The sequence below is a fragment of the Sapajus apella genome, unplaced genomic scaffold (genome assembly GCF_009761245.1).
Source record: "Sapajus apella isolate SASKATOON/1434 unplaced genomic scaffold, GSC_monkey_1.0 scaffold175, whole genome shotgun sequence".
NCBI classification, from domain to species: domain Eukaryota; kingdom Metazoa; phylum Chordata; class Mammalia; order Primates; family Cebidae; genus Sapajus; species Sapajus apella.
This window is the reverse complement of record NW_022437115.1, coordinates 933,329-959,414: the sequence shown is the minus strand read 5'-3', so window position 1 is coordinate 959,414 and position 26,086 is coordinate 933,329. Positions and strand designations below refer to the sequence as shown.

The window sequence follows — 26,086 nt, the reverse complement described above, 5'->3', positions numbered from 1 at the left end:
TCAAGTGCTTTGAGTTTAACTACCTCATACTTGCTATGTGATCAAAACTACAGAAGAGGTGCTCTTTCCCCAACATCTGAATACTAACGGGAGGAGATGTGTCCCTGCCTCAAAAGATTCTTATATTGGACATCTTTTTTTTGAGAAAGAGTTTCGCTCTTGTTACCCAGGCTGGAGTGCAATGGCGCGATCTCGGCTCACCGCAACCTCCGCCTCCTGGGTTCAGGCAATTCTCCTGCCTCAGCCTCCTGAGCAGCTGGGATTACAGGCATGCGCCACCATACCCAGCTAATTTTTTGTATTTTTAGTAGAGACGGGGTTTCACCATGTTGACCAGGATGGTCTTGATCTCTTGACCTCGTGATCCACCCGCCTCGGCCTCCCAAAGTGCTGGGATTACAGGCGTGAGTCACCGTGCCCGGCTATTGGACATCTTTTATTTTGCCTGCCCAGGCTCCTTTACTCCATTTCCAGATCATGCATCACTGTCTGCTAGCCATGGGTCTCCCTTGTGACCTTCCTCTCTTTCTTCCACACTGTGACATGAGGACTCTAGGGATACATTTCCTACTACTGTCTTTCTTTATGAATGGCTAGCCATGATCCATCTGAATTACCAGTTGCTGCATCTTTACCTTTCTTAATTTCTTGATATTCACATTTTCTCATAGGATACAACAAAGAAGGCTTCCTGGCCACACAGCATGCTGTGGATAAAGCCATTATGTGGCACCATGCTCGCAATGTGACGACCAACATGTTTGAGAGTCTCAAAGTACTTGTGAAGAGATTCCCACATGGACCCTATATCTATGACAGGTTCTTCCTAGTCCTTCAGAATGAGTTTTCTCTGTTCCTCATGCTCAGCTTCATCTGTATTGAGCTCATCATCATCAATTCCATTGTACTGGAGAAAGAGAAAAGACTGAAGGTAATTCCAGCTACTTCAGGTGTATGCCTCTCCTGGGACAGGGGTGTGGGAAAGCTGCTAATGAAAAATGACCAGAATAGGAATGAGGCCAAAGCAGGTAGGAGGTTGCTTAGGTGTCTGAGTAAATTCCAGGGTGGGTTAGAACTTGGAAGGTTGTTCACAATTTTAACCTGCTTGCAATCTAGGTGATGCCATCTCTGTCATTACATGAATCATTGCCTTTAGTCTGAGAATGTCCAGCCTGGTCATTCCTGTTTGGCCAGCACACTGCCTCCCACTAGGAAGGTGTGTGAAAATGTTTGTGGAATGACTGATGATAAGAGATCTACCCTTCACCATTCACTGCCTTGCTTGATGCCCTGAAGGCTGACCTGCAGGGATTCCAGCACATATTCCCACAAGGAATCTGGCGGGACCTCAGAGGGAAGAAGTAGGAGGATGAAGTCCCTGTGTTGACCCCAGGCCAACAGGGAGAGATCCATACAGGTCATTTTGTGTGGGCGACGGGGAGCCCTCCGGGGAGTCTCGGCCAGCGAGAGGGTCCCAGCCTGGAAGAGGGGGTACGCAGAAATAAAGAGAGACAGAAAGATGGGGTCTGGAGGACTGAATAGGCAATGCCTATGCAGCAAGTTTATTTGTGTCCAGGGTTCCAATACATACCTTTAGATTATAAGGATTGACGTCAGTGCACATTATGTAAGCTATACAATAAGGGGAACAGAAAGTTGCAAAAAGCAAATGTCAGCAGAGGGGGTACATAATCGTGGGCCATAAAAGATAAGCAGGTGATGTACTTTATCATTGTTAACAGAACATGTGGTCACAAGGATGACAATCTAGAAATGTCACAGGCTAAGCCATAAATCTTTATCTGAGTATAGGAATGTCATCTGGTCCTCAAAAGGCTATACTTAACTTGGTAAACAGAGTCATAAAACCCACTCCTCAACAGGAACCAAAAGAGCACACACATCCATTACCCAGGGTCACTGTAGTCAGAAATAGAGGCTGACGTTATTCTTATTCTTTCCGTTCCTACTTCCCCATAGCTCGACTGCCTCCAGCAGGAAACTCTGTCTGGGATCAAGCTCATGCACAGTGAGGCCCAACACTGGGGGGGCTTCACACGGGAGCATTCCCCACAATTTTGGGTTCAGCTTGTTCCTTAACTGAAGGTCCCTGTTCTCTCAAGATGTCTTGCTCTACAAGACTCTCCCATTCTGAATTCTAGTAACCTCTTTCTTCTCATCCACTTGGGCCCAGGGAAGGTATTAATGCTTTTGCTGCTAGCCCTAGGTTTCTGAACCATCCCATAGGGTTTTCTGTCCCTGTGCATAACTGTGCCTGTTATAAATAAACCCTCTTTGAATTACTCTAATTTGAATATAACAGTTGTTTTCTTTAGGGATCTTGAATGATACACAATTCTATGAGATAACTCATACCATTATTTAGTAGAAGAAGTAACTTGAGACATAGAGAGGGTAAACATTTCAAGATAATTTTATATGGAACAGTACAACCTAGCCATAAATACAGTTTTCATTTCCAGATAAAGAGTAAAGTAAAACAGCTTTCCAGTAATTAATTAAGCTTTAGTTTCTCTGAGTGGAATCTTAGATGAAATAGGCCAGAGAGGAATGTGTTCCATTTCCTCTTGGTGCAGAGTCAGGAAAAGATAGACTGTAGGGGAGTTCTAGAAAAGCATTTAGCCCTGGATGCTGATAGGATTGATGTGGTTGTCTCCTCCATTCTATTCAGGTGATGCCCTGAGACCCAACCCAAACTTTCAACTCTTCCTTAGCAAGAACCCGGGAGTAGGCAGGTTGTGTTCCAGGAGGAGTCATTAATATGGGAAATATTCCAAGAGGGAGAATTCCCTGACATTGTTTGGCCCTGGGGCCAAGGTGGGATATGGGTAGTGGGACACTAATGTCATTTCCTTATTTGAACACTGAAAGCAACTCATCGAACCCTTTCTTCGTAAACTTCCTCATGTTGATTTAGTATGACTATGTAGATGGGTTAAGGAAAATTAAAACAGATTGTCTTTAATTTAGGAACTACCAGTATCAACTCCATTTGTCCTATTCCACTCTCCCTCTCAGCATAAGCCCTTTGCTTTGGTTAACTGTGTTCCGTTTCTATTCCCCAAATAGGTACTAGGTATTCTGCTCCTTCCATAGGCAAGCATCTCTTCTTTGCAGTTCACTTCTTTCAAGAAGTCTTTCTAAATTTCATCAGTCTTTCATCCCATCTTCCTGTAGCATGTTGTTTCTAGCTCTTAACTGGTCTCCATGTAATCAGTCGTCCAAACTAACTGACATTCCATCCCCTCTGTAAAACTTTCGGATTGAATCTTCCAACGTGCTGCAGCTGGTAGGCTTCTCTCTAGTGAATTTGGGTTTATCTTTTACCTGCTGAGTTGTATGCTTATCAAAGTTTGTTCCTAAATCTCTTTATACCTGTACTCATTCTTATAATTTGTAATTTAATTAAATATGTAAATAGATGAAGTGGACTGGAGTTACCTTTGAAAATTTAGTTGAATGCTTTGGAAAAATTCAGTAAGGCAGATCTCTTAAAAAATGCTAATAAATTTTGCATGAGGCCAGGCACAGTGACTCATACCTGTAGTTGTAGCTACTTGGGAGGCTGAGGTGGGAGGATTGCTTGAGTTCAAGGGTACAGTGAACCATGATCATACCATTGCACTCCAGCATGGACAATAGAGTGAGACTTTGTCTCTAAAAAATAAAAATGAAAAAATGAAAAATAAATTTTATGTGGGTAAATTTCTGTAAAATATGAGAAAAAAATATAAAAACCTGGGCAGAGTCTGTACTAGAATGCTACACACCTGTATTCATGTCCTCAGTCCACTTTCAAGGCTGTGATCATAGAGTGTGCTTTATGGGTGGGGTTCACATTGCTCCAATGAGCAGGCCCATGCTTCAAGAGAAGAGTTTGTGTGCTGACATCAGAATACCAGCACACATTGTATATTTATATGCTATAAGTAAAAATAAAAATGCAAGATATATATATATATATATATATATATATATATATATATAGCATTTTTGTGATTCCTTGCTTACTCAACTTGTTTTTGATTAACCAACTAACTAGTAGTTCCAATTTTAAAAGGTAAAAAGTCTTCTTCTGTAACTGTAGTGTGGCTGTTATTATCATACATTTATCTTCAGTACTAGATTGTGAATTTTCAGAAGGCAATATTTTGCCTTTTATATCTTAATTTTTCCTGCACGGTACCTAGCACAGTGCTTTGCATTTATTCGCTTACCAAATATTGATTGACTAACTTATATTTCTGAGGCACATGCATTAGAGATAAACATATAAATGACACATCCCTTTCAGGTGATTTACAGCAATAAAATCAAGTGTTACAAAAGAACCCCAAATGCTAAGGTATTGGAGTGTGTAGATGTTATGGCCATGCGGAAAATGGGCAAAGCTGACCAGAGAAAGTTTCACAGACCGAATAGCTCTTGAACTAGGCTTTGAAAATCAAGTAGGATTTTGCTATGTAAAGAGAAGATGAGAGAAAAAGAGAACAACGTATGTAAGAAAAAAAATTTTTTTTAAGACAAAGAAGTCATAGTGCATTCAGTGAGTTGCAAAATGTTTTCTGTAACCAGGGCATAAGATGCCAGGGCATGTAGATTTTCTTTTCAGAGCCGTAGGAGCCATTCACTTATACTAGGTATTTAATACATGAATGAACTATCAGTAAACTTTCTATTGTAAAAGAAGAATAATTTTAATACAAGGCTGATCTCTGCTATATATAAACCAGATAAATGCTATTCATTTGTTTGTACTTTTCTTTCAAACTCAGTCTTCACCACTCCTACTGGCCACACACACAACTCTTCATCTCAGTCTGTGTTGAGGTTTCAGTAATAGACTGCTGAACCAGGCTACCTAGAACTGAGTGTTGAACTGTGTAATACCTGCTTCTTTTGCTTTCTCTAGGAGTACATGTGCATGATGGGACTGGAAAGCTGGTTACACTGGTTTGCTTGGTTCATCACATTCTTCATTTCTGTCTTCATTGCAGTTTCTTTCATGACCATTCTCTTCTGCACAGAGGTACATGTCTCTTGTCCTTCAAGATATGCTTAGCTATGAATATGTAGGAAAGAAATTTGGTGTTTTGTGGGTGGTAGTGCTGGAATTCAATATATGCTGGAAACACCATTCTTTTTTTTTTTTTTTGAGACAAAGTCTCAGAAGTCTCACCCTGTCGCCCAGGCTGGAATGCAGTGGCACAATCTCGGCTCACTGCAACCTCCCAGGTTCAAGCGATTCTCCTGTCTCAGCCTCCCAAGTAGCTAGGATTACAGGCATGCACCACCATGCCCAGATAATTTTTGTATTTTTCGTAGAGACGGAGTTTCACCATGTTGGCCAGGCTGGTCTTGAGCTCCTGACCTCAAGAGATCCAACCGCCTTGGCCTCCCAAGGTGCTGGGATTGCAGGCATGAGCCACTGTGCCCAGCTGGACACACCATTCTTGATGACCACATGGAAAACTTCAGGTTGTATGTGGTGGTATTCTTTGAAACTTGGGGGATTTAAACATTTAAGATCTTTAAGATCAGGGAGAGCTTTGTCCTCCTTTCAGTTACCTCACCTTCAAGTACTGGAGATGGGTGTGATTAATTTCCTTAATAGACTGGAATGCTAAAAATCTACTTTATAAACTTTAAAACATAAATTTTATACGTTACAAATAGTTGAAAATAGTTATTATAAAAGATAACATTATTTAATGTCTATGATATCTTGTAATTTTTTTCTTTTATGTTATCAATGAAATTTGCCAACTTGCATTTAGTGACTAAATTAAAACCCATTATTTGGACATATGAATATATACCTTCTAAATTATCAAAACTGGGGCAGGTTGAACAGAAGAAGACAAAGAAATCCAGACTAGTCAGAAAAATATATGAAACAAATGAAATGACTGGAAACATTAAAAAAGAAGATTTAAGATATTAAAAAGAAGAGCAGAATTATCTGTAATAGTGATCATGACAAATGAGATAAACTCACTTATTAAAAGAAAAAACTTGTCAGGCCATGGTTGCTTTTTAAAAAAATGATAAAAGTTCACATTGGATGAAAAATTAAATCCAAACTTACGCTTTCCAGAAAAGGATACATGTACGGAACATAATTTGTAAATGGTAATGGATCTGGGAGCAAAGGTCCTGCATTTAAAAACTATATATGTGTGTGTTTAAGATCATCTCAAATTTTAAAAACAGTTTCTACATTGTTTTAATGGAAGATTTACTTTCTTCTTATTTAGTTCATGTACAAATTATCTATATGATTGTTTTATAGGTGAAAAATGTGGCAGTGTTCAAGAATAGTGACCCTAGTCTGATATTTGTTTTTCTAATGTGTTTTGCCATTGCCACAATTTTCTTTGCATTCATGATCAGCACATTCTTCCAAAGAGGTGAGTCCTGATACAATTTTCTGTCAAGGGGCGTTTATGACTACTTCTTCCAGTAGCATTGCTATTTCCATTATCTACAGCCTTCATTATTATTTCTTGAGAGCTGTGTTTTCACTTTTATGGTTATTTTAGCAATGGAAGACTTCCATTCTCCACTTCCATTGAGATGTTGAAACATCTCAATATGTGTCTGTTTTTGTGTTTAATTTGGCTCCTTAATATAATTTCAAATGGAGGCAGTTAATCTCGAATTGGAAGGGAATGAAGGGGTAAGACATCCAAGGCAGATAACTTCCGAGGCCTTGATTATGAAGTTGAGGCACAACAGTAAAATGGTTTCTAAGATACCACAGTAAGAGAGGAGTTCCTGGAATTTTTTTTTTTTTTTTTTTTTGAAATGGAGTCTCACACTGTTGCCCAGGCTGTAGTACAGTGGATCAATCTTGGCTCACTGCAATTTCCACCTCCTGGGTTCAAGCAATTCTCCTGCCTCAGCCTCCCAAGTAGCTGGGACTACAGGCATGCACTACCATGCCCAGCTAATTTTTTTGTATTTTTAGTAGAGACAGGATTTTACCATGTTGGCCAGGATGGTCTCGATCTCATGATCTTGTGATCAACCCGCCTTGGCCTCCCAAAGTGCTGGGATTATAGGCATGAGCCACCACGCCTGACTGATTTTTTTTTTTTTTTTTTTTTTTTTGGTCAGGCGAGGGTGTTACCACTAAAACTATTGGTAGAATTGATAAATTACAAAGGACAAAAATAACAGGAAGTAGAGTCAAAGTAACAGTGCAGGAGAATGAATTTGTGGGTCAACATGAAAAGGTATAGGTGGAAACAATGAAGGACAGGCCCAGCAGTTGGTAACATAAAAAAGGGGGTTCAAGAGAACTGTGACAAAAATCAAAGTGTGGTATAAATGAAGTCAAACAGCTTATTATTTACATTTTTGCATTTTTTGCATGTCTGTTATGTGGACCCTGACAAACTGTGACTCTACCAAGGTAAGGATGGTTTCTTAGAGAGGTCAGATGGGCCTGAACACTATCTCCTGATTCAAACTCTCTATACAATTTCCTACATTCACTTCCATAGCTTTAGGGTTAGCATGGCAGGGTGATGGTCAAGTAAGAAAGCTGTGTGCGGAGCTTGGAGCATAAATCTCAAAAGATTTCCACAACCTAAGGCTTAACGTGCTAAAAGTTGAAACCTAAAAAAATTAAACTTGTATCAAGAGGAGGGGAGGGGAGGGGAGGAGAGGGGAGAGGAGGGGACTGGAGGAGAGGGAAGGGGAGGGGAGGTTAGACACGGTGGCTTACACCTGTAATCCCAGCACTTTGGGAGGCCGAGGCAGGTGGATCATTTGAGATCAGGAGTTTGAGACCAGCCTAGCCAACATGGTGAAACCTCGTCTCTACTAAAAATACAAAAATTAGCCAGGTCTGTGGTGGTGCATGCCTGGAATCCCAGCTACTTAGGAGGCTGAGGCAGGAGAATCGCTTGAACCCGGGAGGCAGAGGTTGCAGTGAGCCGAGAAGGTGCCATTGCACTCCAGCCTGAGCACAGAGCGAGACTAAAACAATAACAATAAAGAAACAACAAAAACTCTTATCAAATACAAGAAGTAGGAGAAATAATCAGAGGGCTAGAAATAAAAGACAAAGACCAACGAGGTTAGAAGCGCCAATCAATCAGGACCAGAGGGAAAACAAATAGAAAAGAAGACTGCCAAGTGTTGAGTCGTATATACTATACAACCCAACATTGTCATCGGTTGATTTTCAATAAAGGGGCCAAGACAATTCAATGTGGAATGAATATGTTTCAACAACTGGTACTGGAATAACTGAATATTCACATTCAAAAGAATGAATATGACCAGGTGCAATGGCTCATGCCTATAATCCCAAGGAGGCTGAAGCAGGACTGCTTGAGCCCAGGAGTTCAAGATCAGCCTGGCCAACATGGTGAAACCCCATCTCTACTAAAAATACAAAAATTAGCCGGGCGTGGTGGTGTGCACCTCTAATCCCAGCTACTCTGAAGGCTGAGGCAGGAGAATCACTTGAACCCAGGAGGCAGAGGTTGCAATGAGCCGAGATGGCGCCACTGCACTCCAGCCTGGGTGGCAAGAGCGAAACTCCATCTCAAAAAAAAAAAAAAAGAAAAGAAAAAAGAATGAAAAATTAGCCAGGCATGGTGGCCTATGATTGTTGTCCCAGCTACTCTGGGACATAAAATGCAGAGAAAAATCTTTGTGATCTTGAGTTAAACAATACTTTCTCATATAGGACACCAAAAGAACAGCTGATAAAAGAGAAGGTTGTTAAGTTGACTTCATCAGAGTTAAAAACTTCTTTGTTTCAAATGTACTGTCAAGAAAGTAAAAAGACAAATTGGAATGTTCCTAACACAACTAAATGATAAATTCTTGAGGTGATGGATATCCCAATTATCCTGATTTGATCATTACACATTGTATACTTCTATCAGAATTTCAGATGTACCCCATAAACATGTACAACTATTATGTATCCGTAAAAATTAAAATTCAGGGGACGAAATTTAGAAATATTTAGTTTTCCAAAAGGAATATGTGTGTGTGTAGTATGTATGTGTATGTATACATGTGTGTATATATATACATATTTCTTTTTTTTTTGAGACGGAGTCTTACTGTCGCCCAGGCTGTAGTGCAGTGGCATGACCTCGGCTCATGGCATCCTCCGCCGCCCGGGTTTAAGCGATTCCCCTGCCTCAGCCTCCTGAGTAGCTGGGACTACAGGTGGGCACCACCACGCCTGGCTAATTTTTTTGTATTTTAGTAGAGACGGGGTTTCACCATGTTGGCCAGTATGGTCTTGATGTCCTGACCTCATGATCTGCCCGCCTCAGCCTCCCAAAGTGCTAGGATTACAGGCATGAGCCACCATGCCCGGCCACCAAAAGGAATATATTTTTAAAATGTGCTAAAGTTTCAGTTTGTTGACAAAAATTGTGAGGTTGTCCATGGAATATTGCATTTTAGGGCCAATCATTGTTCTTTATTTTTTAAGTCTTTGAATTAAAAAAAAACAAAACAAAACCCTGAGACTTTGAAAAAACACTTCAGATGCTATATATCATAAGAAACTTGTATCTGGAATAAATAAAATAACTCAAAAATAAAAACATGAATATTCCTGACTCATTCTATAAGGCCAGTATTACCTTGATTAAAAACAAACCTGGAGGGCTGGGCACGGCCTGGTGGCTCATGCCAGCAGTTTGGGAGGCCAAGGCAGGTGGATCATGATGTCAGGACATCAAGACCATCCTGGCTAACATGGTGAAAACCCATCTCTACTAAAAATACAAAAAGTTAGCCAGGCGTGGTGGCACACACCTGTAGTCCCAGCTACTCAGAAGACTGAGGCAGGAGAATCACTTGAACCTGGGAGGTGGAGGTTGCAATGAGCTGAGATCGTGTCACTGCACTCCAGCCTGGGTGACAGAGTGAGACTTCATCTCAAAACAAACAAACAAACAAAAACAAACTGGAAAAGACATCACAGTAAAACTACAGACCAATATTCACATGAATATAGATGGGAAGAGCCTCAACAAAATACTAGCAATCCAAATCAAACAGCATATTAAAAGGATTATATACCATGCCAAGTGGGATTTATCTTAGGAATGCAAGAGTGATTTAACACATGAAAAGCAAAAAGTATAATATAGCATTTAGTAGAATGAAGGAAAAAAATAAACATATCATCATCTCAATTGATGTGAAAAAAGCATTTTAGAAAATCCAATACCTTCTCATGATAAAAACAAATCAGGATATAAAGGAACTTCATCAATCTGATAAAGGGGCATTTATGAAAACCCCACAGTTAGTATTATATTCAATGCTGAAATATTAAAAGCCTTCCCCCCATGATCAGTTATAAGGGTGCCTATTTTCACCACTTCAACTGTGTACTGGAAGTTCTATCCAGAGAAATTAGGAAATAAAAGGAAATCAGTTGCATCCAATTGGAGAGGAAGAAGTAAAACTGTCTCTATTCAAAGATGATATGATCTTATATAGAGAAATCCTAAAGAATCTACACAAAAAAAGCTACTAGATAAATAAATGAATTCAGCCAATTTTCAAGATACATGATCAACATACAAAAATCAGTTGTGGCCAGGTGCGGTGGCTCATGCCTATAATCCCAGCACTTTGGGAGGTTGAGGTGTGTGGATCACGAGGTTAGGAGATTGAGCCCATCCTGGCCAACATAGTGAAACCCCATCTCTAAAAATACAAAATATTTCCCAAGTGTGGTGTTGTGTGCCTGTCGTCCCAGCTACTTGGGAGGATGAGGTAGGGGAATCGCTTGAACCCAAGAGGCAGAGATTGCAGTGAGTGGAGATTGTGCCACTATGCTTCATTCTGCCTACAGAACAAGACTCAGTCTCAAAAGAAAACAAAAAACAAACATTAGCTAGGTGTGGTGGCGCTTGCCTGTAGTCCCAGCTACTCAGGAGGCTGAGGCAGGAGAATCACGTGAACCCAGGAGGCAGAGTTTGCAGTGAGCTGAGATTGTGCCACTGCACTCCAGCCTGGTGACAGAGCGAGACTCCATTAAAAAAAAAAAAATCAGTTTTGGGGGGTGGGAATAAAAAAAATCAGTTGTATTTCTATACGCTAGCATTGAACATTCTGAACAGGAAATTAAGAAAGCAATTTCACTTAGAATAGCATCCAAAATAAGATAACCTAGGAATAAATTTAATGAAAGAAGTAGAAGACTTTTATGCTGAGAACTACAAAATAGTGCTGAAAGACATAAAAAACTTAAATTAATTGAAAACCATGCCATTCTCATGGAGTGGAAATCTTAATACTCTTAAGATGACAATATTCCCCAAATTGGTACAGATTCATTGCAATCGATATTAAAATTTGACATGCCCTTTATTTTTTCCAGAAATGCACAAGTCAATCCTAAAATGCATATGGAATTGCAAGGGGCCATGAAAACCAAAACAGTATTTTAAAAGAAGAACAAAGTTGGAAGACTCACATTCTCTGATTTCAAACTTACTATAAAGCTACAGGGATCAAAACAGAATGGTTTTTTTGGTTTGTTTGTTTTTCCTTTCAAGATGGAGTCTCACTGTCACCCAGTCTGGAGTGTAATGGCTCGATCTCTGCTCACTGCAACCTCTGCCTCCTGGGTTCAAGCGATGTTTGTGCCTCAGCCTCCCGAGTAGCTGGTATTATAAGCCTGTGCCACCACACCTGGCTAATTTTTGTATTTTTATTAGAGACAGGGTTTCACCATGTTAGACAGGCTGGTCTTGAACTCCTGGACTCAAATGATTCGGCTCCCTCATCCTCCCAAAGTGCTGGGATTACAGGCATGAGCCACCGCACCTGGCCGAAACAGAATGGTTTTGACATAAGGACATACATATAGACCAACAGAATAGAATTAAGAGTCCAGAAATAAACCTATACATCTATGGCCAACTGATTTTTGGTTTTCTTTTCAGGACAGGGTCTCCATCTGTCCCTCAGGCTAAAGTGTAGCGGTATGATAACAGCTCACTGTAGCCTCTACTTCCTAGGCTCAAGCAATCCTCCCACCTTAGCCTCCTCAGTAGCTAGGACCACAGGCGCATGCCACCATGCCTGACTGATTTTTTATTTTTTATCTTTTTCTTTTATTATTTATTTATTTAGAGACGGAGTTTTGTTCTTTCGCCCAGGCTGGAGTGAAGTGACGAGATCTCAGCTCACTTGAACCTCCGCCCCCCCGGGTTCAAGTGTTTTTCTCCCGTGTTCGCCACCTGAGTACCTGGGATTATAGGCGCCCGCCACCATGCCCAGCCAATTTTTGTATTTTTAGTAGAGACGGGTTTCGCCATGTTGGCCAGGCTGGTCCTGAACTTTTGACCTCAGGTGATCCACCTGCCTCGGCCTCCCAAAGTGCTAGAATTACTGGCATGAGCCACCACTCCTGGCCTTTTAAATCTTTTTCTAGAGATGGGATCTCCCTATGCTACCCCGGCTGGTCTCAAACTCCTCAGCTCAAGCACTCCTCCCACCTTGACCTCCCAAAGTGCTGGGATTACAATTATGAGCCAGAATACAGGCATGTGCCACACCTAGCACAACTGACTTTTGACAAGGGTTCCGTGAGCATTGTATGAGGATAAAAATAGTCTCTTCAACAACTGGTGCTGGGAAACTTGGATAACCATTCATAAAAGAATGAAGTTGGGCCAGGCGCACTGAATCACACCTGTAATCCCAGCACTTTGGGAGGCTGAGGCAGGCGGATCACCTGAGGTCAGGAGTTAGAGACCAGCCCGGCCAACGTGATGAAACCCCATCTCTACCAAAAATACAAAAAAGAGTAGCCAGGCATGGTGGCAGGCACCTGTAACCCTAGCTGCTCAGGAGGCTGAGGCACGAGAATCGTTTGAACCTGAGAGGTGGGGGTTGCAGTGAGCTGAGATCACGCCATTGCACTCCAGCCTGGGCAACGGTGTGAGACTCTGTCTCTAAAAAGAAAAAAAGCATGAAGTTGAACTTTTACCTCACTCCATGTAACTCAAAGTAAAGAAACGGGTAAATTTCGTGACCTCGTATTTGGCCATAAATTCTTAGATTTACCACTAAAAACAGGAGCAATAAAAGAAAAAAAAGTAGATCAATTAGACTTCATCAAAATTTAAAACTTTTGTGCATCAAAGGATATAATCAAGAAAGTGAAAGGACAAATTACAGAATGGGAAATCACATACCTCATAAGTGTTGGACATCCAGAATAGGAACAGCATTATTACAAATCAACAACAAAAAGACAATCCAATTTAAAAATGGGCAAATTCAGCCAGATGCAGTGACTCATGCCCGTAAACCCAGCATTTTGGGAGGCCAAGGCAGGAATTCAAGCCAGGAGTTCAAGCCAGTGCAACATAGTGAGACCTTGTCTCTACTAAAAAAAAAAAAAAAAAAAAAAAAAGCTGGGTGTGGTGGTGTCTGCACATAGTCTTAGCTACTTAGGAAGCTGAGATAGCAGGATCACTTGAACCCAGGAGGTAGAGGCTGCAGTGAGCCATGATTGCACCACTGTATTCCAGCCTGAGTAACAGAGGCCCTGTCTCAAATACGTACATACATACATACACTGTCTCAAATACTTACATATGTACGTACATACAGCATACACACCTATATACATACAAAAATAAAATTGGACAAATTAGCCAGGTGTGGTGGCACACACCTTGTAGTTCTAGCTACTTGGGAGGCTGAGACAGGAGGATTGCTTGAGCCTACTAATTTGAGTCCAGCTTGGGTAACATGGTGAGACCCCATCTCTAAAAAAAATAATAAAAATAAATTAAAAAAATTTTTTTTTAGTTCTTCATCAGCTAATGGGAGAACAAAATGTTTTAAAGGGCAAATGACTTGAATATACATTGCTTCAAAGAAGATTTTAAAATCCCCCTCACCCCCACTAAAAGAGAAAGAAGAAAGATGTTCTTTCTTTTTTTGATGTTAACCAAAAAAAGTAGTTTTGTTTGTTTGTTTGTTTTGGTAACCAAAGGAGTTACCATCATTGGTCACTAAAGAAATTCCAATCAAAACCACACTGAAATACTATTTCACACCCACTAGGATGGTTTTTTTTTTTTTTTAGAAACTCGATGTTTATTTTCCATGAATTTTATATGTTGTTTAAGAGGCCACACAAGAACAAGATGGTTTTAATAACATAAAAATAGAATATATGATCTTGAGATTTTCTTGTGGGGTGATGAATGTTTTGGAACTTGATATAGGTGATAGTTACACACATTGTGAATGTACTGAATGTCACTGAATTGTACACTTTAAAATTGTTGATTTTATGCTAGGTTAATTTTATTTTCGTTTTTTACAACGGAATTTAAGACTGGGTGCAGTGGCACACCTGTAATCCTAGCACTTTGGGAGGCTGAGGCGCGCAGATCACCGGAGGTCAGGAGTTCGAGACCAGCCTGGCCAACATGGTTTTCTGTTAAAAATACAAAAAATTAGCCAGGCGTGGTGGCTGGTGCCTATAATCCCAGCTACTTGGGAGGCTGACGTACAAGAATAGCTTGAACCCGGGAGGTAGAGGTTGCAGTGAGCCAAGACTGTGCCATTGGCCACACACACACAAGAAGGTAGGAAAAGCTGGGATCATAGGCATGTGCCACCATGCCCAGCTTTTTGTTTGTTTGTTTGTTTGTTTTTGGTAGAAACAAGTTCTCACTATGTTGCACAGGCTATACTCAAAGTCCTGGGCTCAAGCAGTCTTCCTGCCTTGGCCTCCAAAAGTGCTGGGGTTACAGGCATAAGTCACCACATCTGGCTGAACACAGGAAAATAAATGTTAAAAATATTTTTAAAGTACCAAAATGAGTCTCAGTGCAGTGGCTTATGCATGTATTCCCAGCATTCTGGGAGACCAAGGCAAGAGGATTACTTGAGTCTAGGATTTCAAGACCAACCTGGGCAACATAGTGAGATCCCATCTCTAAAAAAAAAAAAAATTAGCCAGGCATAGTGGCATGTACCTGTCCTAGCATCTCAGGAGGCTGAGGTAGGAGCGTCACTTGTGCCTGGGAGTTGGAGGCTGTTGCAGTAAGCTGTGATCATGCCACTGCACTCCAGCTTGTACGTCAGAGACCCTGTCTCAAAAAAAAAAAAAAAAAAGAAAGACAAAATGGTGGACTTAAGTCATTTCAAAACAACATTTAATATATATAGACTAAACACATTAGTTAAAAAGCAAAGGTTGTTCAATGAGATTAAAAAGGAAAACCCAAGCCATACAATGGCGGAAACCCATCATAATACACACACACACACACACACACACACACACACACACACACACGTGTGTGTGTGTGTTTGTGTGTGTGTGTGTGTGTATCTGACAAAGGCCTGGTAGCCAGAATGTAGAAAAACTTCTAAAATTAAATAACAAAAAGCCAAACAAATCAATAAAAACTGTGCTAAAGATTTTAATCAACCCTTTTATTTATTTGTTTGTTTATTTATTTTGAGACAGAGTTTCGCTCATGTTGCCCAAGGTGGAGTGCAATGGTGTGATCTCAGCTCACTGCAACCTCTGCCTCCTGGGATCAAGTGATTCTCTTGCCTCAGCCTCCTGAGTAGCTGGGATTAGAGGTGCTCACCACCATGCTTGGCTACTTTTTGTATTGTTAGTATTTTTTTTTGTATTAAAAAAAATTTTTTTTTGAGATGGAATCTTGCTCTGTTGCCCAGACTGGAATGCATTGGTGCAATCTCGGCTCACTGCAACTTCTGCCTCCTGGGTTCAAGTGAGTCTTCTGTCTCAGCATCCTGCGTAGCTGGGATTACAGGCGCATGCCACCATGCCTGGCTAATTTTTGTATTTTTGTTAGAGACGGGATTTCACCATGTTGGCCAGGATGGTCTCGAACTCCTGACCTCAAGTAATCCGCCTGCCTCGGCCTTCCAAAGTGCTGGGATTACAGGTGTGAGCCACCGTGCCTAGCCTATATGATGTTTTAAAACAGGAAAAACTAATCTATGGTTATAGAGCTCCAACAGTGTTTGCCGCATCATGTTAGGGAATGTACAGGAAAGGAACATGAGGTAATTCTCTGAAGTGTTGGAAAATATGTAATGATTGGACTTTGCGTTAATGAGCATATACATTTATAAAACTAATTGAATTATATGCTTAATATCTGTGCATTTCACTGGAGGTAATTTTACCCTCTAAAAGGGCAGCATATACAGAGAAGGAAGTATTTTTTGAACTTATATCATAAAGGTCTATATCTCTAATATGTAAAGAGCTTCTAAAAATTGAGAAGGCTGGGCATGGTGGCTCATACTTGTAATCTTGGCACTTTGGGAGGCCAAGCCTGGAGGATCGTTTGAACCTAGGAGTTCAAGACCAGCCTGGGCGACATAGGGAGATTCCATCTCTACAAGTAATTTAAAAATTAGCCAGGTATGGTGGCACATGCCTGTGGGCCCAGCTATTCTGGAGGCTGAGGTGGGAGAATTGCCTAAACCCAAGGGCTGCCTAAATTGTTAAAGTTCAATTTATCTGCATTTTCTTTTGTTGCCTATGCTTTTTTTTGGAGACAGAGTCTTGCTCTGTTGCCCAGGCTGGAGTACAGTGGTACAATCTCGGCTCACTGCAACCTCTGCCTCCCGGGTTCAAGCAATTCTCCTTCCTCAGCCTCCAGAGCAGCTGGGATTACAGGCCCATGCCACAATCCTCCACTAATTTTTGTGGATAATGGCATTTCACCATGTTGACCAGGCTGATATTGAACTCCTGACCTCAAGTAATCCTCCTGCTTCAGCCTCCCAAGGTGCTGGGATTACAGGTGTGAGCCATTGCGCCCAGCCTGTTGCCTGTGCTTTTGGTGTCATACTTAACATATCATTGCCACTTCCAAGGTTATGATGATTTTCCTCTCTGTTTTCAACCTTCTAAGAGTTTTAGCTCTCATGTTTAGATCCTTGTTCCATTTTGAGTTAGTTTTTATATGCAGTATAAGGTAAAAGTTTAACTTCATTCTGTTGCGTGTGGACTTCCAGTTTTTCCAGCACCATTTGTTACAAAACTGTCCTTTTTGGCCAGGCGTGGTGGCTCATGCCTGTAATCGCAGTACTTTGGGAGGCTGAGGCGAACAGATCACTTGAGGTCAGAAGTTTGAGACCAACCTGGCCAACATGGTGAATCCTTGCTTCTACTGAAAACACAAAAAGTTCGCTTGGCATGGTGGCACATGCCTGTAGGTTAAGCTGCTGGGGAGGCTGAGGCAGGCGACTTGCTTGAACCCAGGAGGTGGAGGTTACAGTGAGCCAAGATCATGTCTCTCATTCCAGCCTGGGTGAGAGAGCGGACTGTCCTCAAAAAAAAAAAAAAAAAAATGAACTGACTATCCTTTTCCCAATTGAATAGTCTTGACCCTTCTAGGAAATCAATTGATTATATATGTAAGGGTTTATTTCTGGGCTCTATGTTTTATTCCATTGATCTTTAAATCTAGAGTTTGAGAAAGATTGGTATTAATTTTTTTTTTTTTAAGTTGGAGTCTTGCTCATGTTGCCCAGGCTAGAGTGCGGTGGCACGATCTCGGCTTACTGCAACCTCCACCTCCTAGGTTCCAGCAATTCTCCTGCCTCAACCTCCCGAGTAGCTGGGATTATAGATGCGCACCACCATGCCAAGCTAATTTTTGTATTTCTAGTAGAGACGGGGTTTCACCATGTTGGCCAGGCTGGTCTTGAACTCCTGACCTCGTGATTTGCCCACCTCACCATCCCAAAGTGATTAATTTGTCTTTAAATATTTGGTAGAATTCACCAGTGAAGCCTTCTGGTCCTAGGTTTTCTTTGTTGGAAAGGGGCCCAAGGGGCCTGTGGGACACCATTAGGCATATCAACCTACATATCATAGCAGTCCCAAAGAAGAGAGAGAGAGACAGGGGAAAAAAATGAAGAAATAATGGCTGAAAGCTCTGCACGTTTGATGAAATATATGAATTTACAAAGCCCTAAGGCTCAAGGAACTCCCGGCAAGATAACTCAGAAATCTACAGCAAGAAATATTATAGTCAAACTATCAAAATCCAGACAAAGAATTTTGAACGTGGCAAGAGAGAAGAAACTTTCCATATACAAGAGATTCTCAAGAAAATTAACAGCTGATTTCTTTACAGAAACCATAAGGGTTCTGTAACCATAAGTGGTATGACATATTTTAAACTTTGAAAGGAAAAAAAAAAAAACCTTCAATCAAGAACTCTATATCCAGCAAAACTATCTAGAAATTAAGATACTTCTAGATAAACAAAAGCTGAGGGAATTAATTACCAATAGTCTTTCCCTACAAGAAATGCTAAAGGGAGTCCTTCAGGCTGAAATAAAAAGACACTAGATGTAACTCTAAGCCATTAGAAGAAATAAAGGCCACTGGTGAAGGTAACTAAAGCCAGTATTATGCACTTTTGTTCCATAACACTTCCTTTTTTTTCTATATGATTTACAAGGCAAGTGCATATGTATTAATGTGGATGTCTATGTTAATGGGCACACAGTATATGAAGATGCAATCTGTCACAACAATATAAAGGGAGGAGGCAGAGAGGTGTATGAGCAGAGTGTTGGTATGTTATTGAGACTAAGTTGGTATTACTCAAACTTAGTTGTTAAAAGTTTAAGATGTTAATTATTATACAGTTGCCTTTTAAATCTTGTATGCCAGTTTCCTGTTGCTGCTGTAACAACCGATTACATACTTCGTGGCTTAAAACAACATACATCTACTGTCTGATAGCGAAGATCTGACATGCATTTTGCAGGGCTAAAATCAAGGTGTCTTCACCTTGCTAGGCTGTGTTCTTTCTGAAGACAGTAGGGGAGAATGAATCCTTTCCCTTTTTCAGCTTTTAGAAGACACCTGCTTCCTTGACTCATGGCCCCTTCCTCCATCTTCAAGGCCAGCAGCAGATCACTTTCTAGTCTGTCTCCCTCTGACATCTACTTCTGTCATTTCTCCATTTCTCACTTCTGCCTTCCTCTTCTAAGGACCCTTGTGACTACATTGAGCCCATCCAGATAATCTAGACTGATCTCACCATCTCAGAATTCTTGACTTAATCACATCTGCAGAGCCCATTTTGTTACTTATAAGAAATGTATTTACAGATTTCAGGGAGTAGGATGTGGATGTCTCTGGAAGCCTTTATTCTTCCTTTCACACAATATAAACCATTGAAATTTTTAAATACAAAAGGAAATTGTAAAAGCAATTTCTAAATATTAAAAACCAATAAATGAAAATTTTCAAGTTGGGGGCTTATTCCTGCAAACAAAAAGAATTAGGCTGGGAGTGTAGTATCTCACACTTACAATCTCAGCACTTTGGGAGGCTGAGGTGAACTGATCACTTTATGCCAGGAGTTTGAGACCAACCTAGCAACATGGCAACACCCTGCCTTTACAAAAAATGCAAAAATTAGCTGGGCACAGTGGCAGGCGCCAGTAATCTCAGCTACTTAGGAGGCTGAGGCTGGAGGATTCTTGAGCCTGGGAGGTCAAGGCTACAGTGAGCTGAGATCCTGCCTCTGCACTTCACACTTCAGCCTGGGTGACAGGGTGAAACAATGTCTCAAGAAAGAAAGAGAGAAGAGATACAAATGTAATACCAAAGAAGTTAAGGCAAAACCCTACAATCATAAACCTTAACTAGAATTGTCAGTATTAACCCTTTTGTGTGTTTCTTTGTTTGAGACAGAGTCTCCCTCTGTCGCCCAGGCTGAAGGGCAGTGGTGCAATCTCGGCTCACTGCAACCTGCAACCTCCGCCTTCCGGGTTCGAACAATTCTCCTGCCTCAGCTTCCCAAGTAGCTGGGATTACAGGCTCCTGCCACCATGCCCAGCTAGTTCTCTTTTTTTTAAAATTTTTTTTATTAATGTATTTCCTTACCATGTCCATTGTAAAGACCTAGAAGCAATGACAACTCAATAGCAGTAAACACCTAGTGTCCAGACTGTGAAAAAAAAAACTTGACTGGAGAAAAACTCACTACTGTGATGTCTGGTCTTTTCATTTAGATCTTCAATTGTCAAACGATGGCCCTAAGCACTGACTTGCAATCCAACCATATTCCCTCATTTGTTCCACATCTCTCTGAGATAGTTATTTTAAATCTTTTCTGACTCCTCAAATGGACAGTGGCCTTTGCCCTTTTCTCACTGAGGTCAAAAGGTCTTGCTCTGTCCTCTGAGTGCTGTTTGCATCTCATTGTGACCCTGAGTTTGAGCAAGTCACTAGACTCTGCATCTATTTCCCCTTCTTTGAAATTGTGAAAATAAAAGTGATATGTGCTTAGTTGTGAGGGCTAAATGGGATATTACACGTGAAATGCTGAGAGCAGTGTCTGGCACATAGTAAGAGCTTAGTAAATGTTATCAATTATTATTACCTTTTATAAAAGAAGAAACTGGGATTCGGAGAAGTTACAGATAATCAGCTAGTAGTTCATGTGACCAGGTTCAGCCAAGGGCTGCCTCATGCCTTAACTGCAACTTTTCCTTTTACATATAAAACTCTCACATTTTAAATCCTTATTCACTTAACTTCTTACAAGTCAAATGTTGCATTTAACTTGAGTGCGGCTCCCAGACTTCAGTTAGATTAGCCTTATCTGGAGCCACTGTTCAGAGCCTGGGAAACCCTGAATCCATGACCATAATTTACTAGCTCCATGACATTGAGCAAGTTTATTTAATGTGGCTAAGCTCATGTAGCATTTATTTACATATATCCGTGTCCTCCTATCCGTGTCCTCCTCTGCAAAATAGGAAGGTTCCAAAGATTAAATAAGATGATGTCTTTTAAGTGCTTATCATAGTGCCAAGGCAGTGCTTAATCGATGCTATACAAATCCACTATTCATCTTTGAAGAGGATTTTTATTATAGGAAACATTAATACAGTTTTAGAGAGAGGAAGTTTTAGGCAGAGTTAGATATTTGTGCCCTTATGTAAGGATTCATTCTTTTTTTTTTTTTTTTTTTGAGATGGAGTGTCACTCTGCTGCCCATGCTGGAGTACAGTGGTATGATCTTGGCTCACTGCAATCTCCACCTCCTGGGTTCAAGCAATTCCTTCCTCAACCTCCCAGGTAGCTGGGATTACAGACACCAGCCACTGTGACCAGCTAATTTTTGTATTTGTAGTAGAGATGGGGTTTCACCATCTTGGCCAGGCTGGTCTTCCGATCTCGTGATGTACCCGCTTTGGCCTCCCAAAATGCTGGGATTACAGGCATAAGCCACTATGCTCAGCCCTATTCATTTCTAAAAAAATGCTTCAAGTGTTCATTTTTCACTAGTGAGAGCACAACTATAAAAGGTTTCTAACAAAATTTCTGAAATGATTGCTTCCCTCCTGAAATGCCTAGACACTTTCCTTGTCATGGCAGGGCAAAGGAGCCTGGGCCATAGTTCATTGTGCATAGATAGTTTTTTGATGAAACTTTCTCCATGTCTTTCCTCTGAATTTGTAGCCCATGCCGGAACTGCTGTAGGAGGCGTCATCTTCTTCTTCACTTACCTCCCATACCCATACCTCATGTTCAGCTACATCCAGAGAAGCTACTTCCAAAAGATTGCCTGTTGCCTGTTCTCAAATGTTGCCATGGCACTGGGAGTCCGATTCATTGCTATATTTGAGGAAAGAGGTAAGCCTTATCTTTCCCAGACTCTCTAAACTGCCTTGATGCTTTGCCCCTTCAAGGCTGAATTTTGTTTCCCAATAAACATAACTAGCATGTCCCATTCAGTGGTCTAAGCATTTAGAGCATACTCGCAACTGTGGTGGATATTGTGTGGGGCACTAAAGAAAAGTAGAATATGGTTTACCCCAGGCAGCTTACTTTGTAATTGGGGAGAAAAACTAAAGCATATTAAAGAATTAGGAAATTATATGCCTATATAATTATATAGCTAAAAAAATAGATTTATGATTATATAAGTTGAGATAATATTTTAGGACTTTACAAATCATGCTACATTTTTTTACATGTATTATTGCCTTTGGAGTCTCTTCTTTTTGTTTTTCTTTGAGATGGTCTCACTTTGTCATCCAGGCTGAGTTACAGTGGCACAATCATAGCTCACTGCAGCCTTGAACTCCAGGACTCAAGTGATCCTCCCGCTTCAGCCTCCCAAGTAGCTGAGACCACAGGTGGGTGCCACCATGCCCAGCTCATTAAAAAAATTTTTTTTTTTTTTTTGGTAGAGACAGGGTCTTAGTATTTTGCCCAGTCTGGCCTTGCCCGAACTCCTGGGCTCAAACAGTCCTTCTGCCTTGGCCTCCCAAAATGCTGGGATTATAGGTGTGAGCCACCATGCCTGGCCTGGGGTATCTTCTTTCACAGGTTAGTATAGGGGACCTTCCGTGAGAGGTGTTCTAGCTCCCTTATGACGTCCACAGTTGGAATGCAGTCCCAACTTTTCATTTGTCTTATGTTTCTCAAATTTGAAGAATTACTGAAAACATTTACAATTTGTTGCAAAAGATTACAGCCCAAATATCAATCAAATTGTAGGACCCACTGAGCCCTGTGGGGTTTTAGTTGTTACTATTTCCAGTTTCGGTGGTACTTTAAGATGATATACTGTGAGCACTCTAGCAGGCACCTTCGTTACTCAGTGTTAGCTGGTCTCACCAGAATTCTGCTTCCAAATGTTACAGCTTCATTTAGCAGCACATAGCAGGAATAGGAGTTTGAAATTGGATCTAGTTTGTGGATCACTTTGCTGTGGTTGGGATATCCCCAATGACCTGGTTAGAGGTATTACCTACTAATGAATTCTTTAAGCTGGCATGGCCCAAATGGCTTTGGGCTTAAAGCTGTCCAAAATATAATAAAGGATGTTAAATTGGCCAGAATTTATTGAAAGTAAGTGGTTTCCTTTAACAAAGCAATGGTGAAACTACAATTTACAAGTGTTCATGGGAACAAATAGATTTTAAATGCTATATATGATTCCTTATAGGTTAGTGAGTAATTTGTGGGGCCTATATGTTGAAAGTTGAAAGAATTTAGGTGACAGGTTGCAATGAATGAACTCTTAGATTTGCCCCCACTCTAGTGTTCTCTTGGTTTGAAAGTACCCTGCCCTTGTAGAGCTTGTGATCAGTGTCCCTCCTGAAAGGCACAGGGTGGTTCACAAGTGCTGTCTCCTGTTACAGCTGAAGGAACACAGATGCATATGATCATGAGCAGGAAGAAATCTCTAAGTGTGTGATTAATGAAACAGAAATCCAAGGATTACTCAGATCATCTCGCCTATTGAAAATAATTAAAAATATGGGCTAAATTTTTAGTTTCTTAAGAGCATCCCTCAAGAGAACCAAAGTGGTAGCACAAGATAGTAAAGAACCACCAGGCCAAAACCTCAGGCAAACTGGTGACTCTAAAAGGTGAACAGAATACCAAGCCACTTTTTCTCAGAGGTCACTTACTAAAAGGAAAACTTGGGGCTTCCCTTTGGATGGCCTTTCAGGACAAGGGAATCAGACATCAAAGCCCAGGATTTAGCCTAGGTAGAGAGCATGCTAGGAGACCCTCTCCACATTAATCTGGGACCCAGAGGGCTACGCCTTAGGATAAATATAACTCAGAAATAAATCCAATCATCACAGTTTTGGTTCTTTGTGATACAGACTGTGAAATGGAATTTAGTGTGCAAATGTTTATTAGGGAGTGCCCTTCAGATAACACCTGTGGAGAAGAGTAAGGAAAGGGGAAGAAGAAAGACAAGCAGAGAGAAAAGTCCAGCTGCAGTGTGGTCCTGACAGCCCTGAGGAGTTAGTTAAAGAGCAAAAATGGCCCACATGTGTCCTGCATTGGGCTGAAATGGCTAGGCCTTTACACCTCCATCAGTCACTGGATATGAGCTACCTAAGAAAGGGCATGACGTTGGGCTTGACACTTTGCAACTGAGACATCCCAAAGGGTCTGGCAGCTAAAAGCCCTCTGCCATAGCACTCCCAACAGAATCAGGGAAATACGTCTCCATATCCATATACCATCTCTTCCTAACCCAGAGGACCTCAGAGAAGGTTGTCATGGCCCTTACCATATCATGGAAGAAAAACAAAGAAAAAATTTCCCCTGAGAAATTATTAGCTAGTTCTTTGGAGGTATTGCAGTCCAGATTCATATTGCATGAGTAGGCCAGGTAAGTTTAAGCAGTGAACTGATTTAAGATTGTCCTGGAATGATAGAGCACCCACCTAGGTACCAGGCAGAAGCAACTGCACATCCTTTCTGGAGGAAGACCTTTTCATCCTATGCCATGGTAAATCCTCACAAATAGTTTTTCAAGGTCAATAAGCAACACAGTAAAAAGTAATTAAAGATATGAGAAGGAAGGATCAGTAGGCTCACTAGACAGTTGGAAAATAAAAAAATAAAATAAAAAATAAAAAAAAAAAGATATGAGGAGGCCTGGCACAGTGGCTCATGCCTGTAATCCGGCACTTTGGGAGGCCAAGGTGGGCGGATGACGAGGTCAAGAGATCAAGACCACCCTGGCCAACATGGTGAAACCCCATCTCTACTAAAAATACAAAAATTAGCTGGGTGTGGTGGCGTGCACCTGTAGTCCCAGGTACTCGGGAGGCTGAGGCAGGAGAATTGCTTGAACCTGGGAGGTAGTGGTTGTAGAGAGCCGAAATCCTGCCACTGTACCCTAGCCTGGTGCCTGGTGACAGAGCAGGACTCTGTCTCAAAAAACAAAAAAGATATGAGGAAATAAACCACCATAATGAGAACTAACAGAAACAGAAGAAAGTAGAAACAGATTCACAAAGGCCTCAAATTTTTTAATTATCAGAACACAGATTATAAAACAATGCCTTTAAGCTTTTTAGAAAGGGAAGCTTGAAAAATATCTACAGGAATAGGAATAGGAACTATGAAAAGTGACCTGGAAAGTATGAAAAAGGTGGAAATAATAAATACTTCTAGAAATGCAAAGTGCAATAACAAGGTTTAAAACTTAGTGGATAGGTTAACAGATCTGAAACAGCTGAAAAGAGAATTAGCAAATTAGAAATAAGTTAGAGGAAGTAATCCAGACTGTTGCATAGATGATAAAAAAGATGTAAAATATGGAAGATAGTTTGAAAGAGACATGCAGAAAAGAGTAGAGTAGGACTCACATGCATTTAATCAGAGCTTCAGTAGGAAGAGAAAGAGAGAGTGGGGCACAGGGAATGTATTGAAAGAGACAGGCCAAATCTGTTCTAAAACTAGATTTCAGGAAGCCCAGCAAATCTCAAATAAGATTAATAAAAAGAAACTTTACACTAGGCATACCCATGTAAAACTGAGCGCACCAGAGGTTGAGAAAAAAATCTTAAAAGTAGCCCAATAAAAAAAAGACAAACTGATTTTTAAAGGCGCAATAGTGGCTGATCGTGGTAGTGGCTGATCGTGGTAGCTCATGCCTGTAATCCCAGCACTTTGGGAGGCCCAGGCAGGTGGAGCACCTGAGGTCAGGAGTTTGAGACCAGCTTGACCAACATGGTGAAACCCTGTCTCTACTAACAAGATAGAAAAATTAACCGGGAGTGGTGGCAGGTGCCTGTAATTCCAGCTACTTGGGAAGCTGAGGCAGGAGAATCACTTGAACCCAGGAGGTGGAGGTTCCAGTGAGGTGAGATTGCACCATTGCACTCCATCCTGGTCAACAAGAGTGAAACTCCAACAAAAAAAAAAAAAAAAAAAAAGCCATAGTGGGAGCCTGAAAACAATGGTATTTTATATTGACTGTATAAAATAATAATGATAATAAAAACAAAGATGTCTTTGGGTTTTTTTAAAGGGGTAGAATTAAAATACATAAGAGGGGTTTTTGAGGGTATAAAGTCAGAAATCAAAAGGGAATAAATACTTTCTGGAAGGATAGTAGAGATACTGATTAACTTTAGACTTTGCTAAGTAAAGTATACATGGTATAATTCATTACCGTGAGACACCCACCAACAGTCTAGACGTAGTGCATAACTTTCAAACTAGTGGAAAGAAAATGTAATAACC

General features: G+C 40.8%; 1 protein-coding gene across 1 annotated transcript in view; it reads left to right on the top strand.

The window, feature by feature from the left end:
- Positions 1-26,086, top strand: part of LOC116542898 (ATP-binding cassette sub-family A member 17-like) — a 119,479-nt gene that overhangs the window by 16,416 nt on the left and 76,977 nt on the right. The window contains exons 4-7 of the mRNA XM_032268088.1: positions 672-931; positions 4,934-5,050; positions 6,314-6,431; positions 21,539-21,712. Of these exons, the coding sequence (XP_032123979.1) occupies positions 672-931; positions 4,934-5,050; positions 6,314-6,431; positions 21,539-21,712 (669 nt within the window). The remainder of the gene's footprint in view (positions 1-671; positions 932-4,933; positions 5,051-6,313; positions 6,432-21,538; positions 21,713-26,086) is intronic.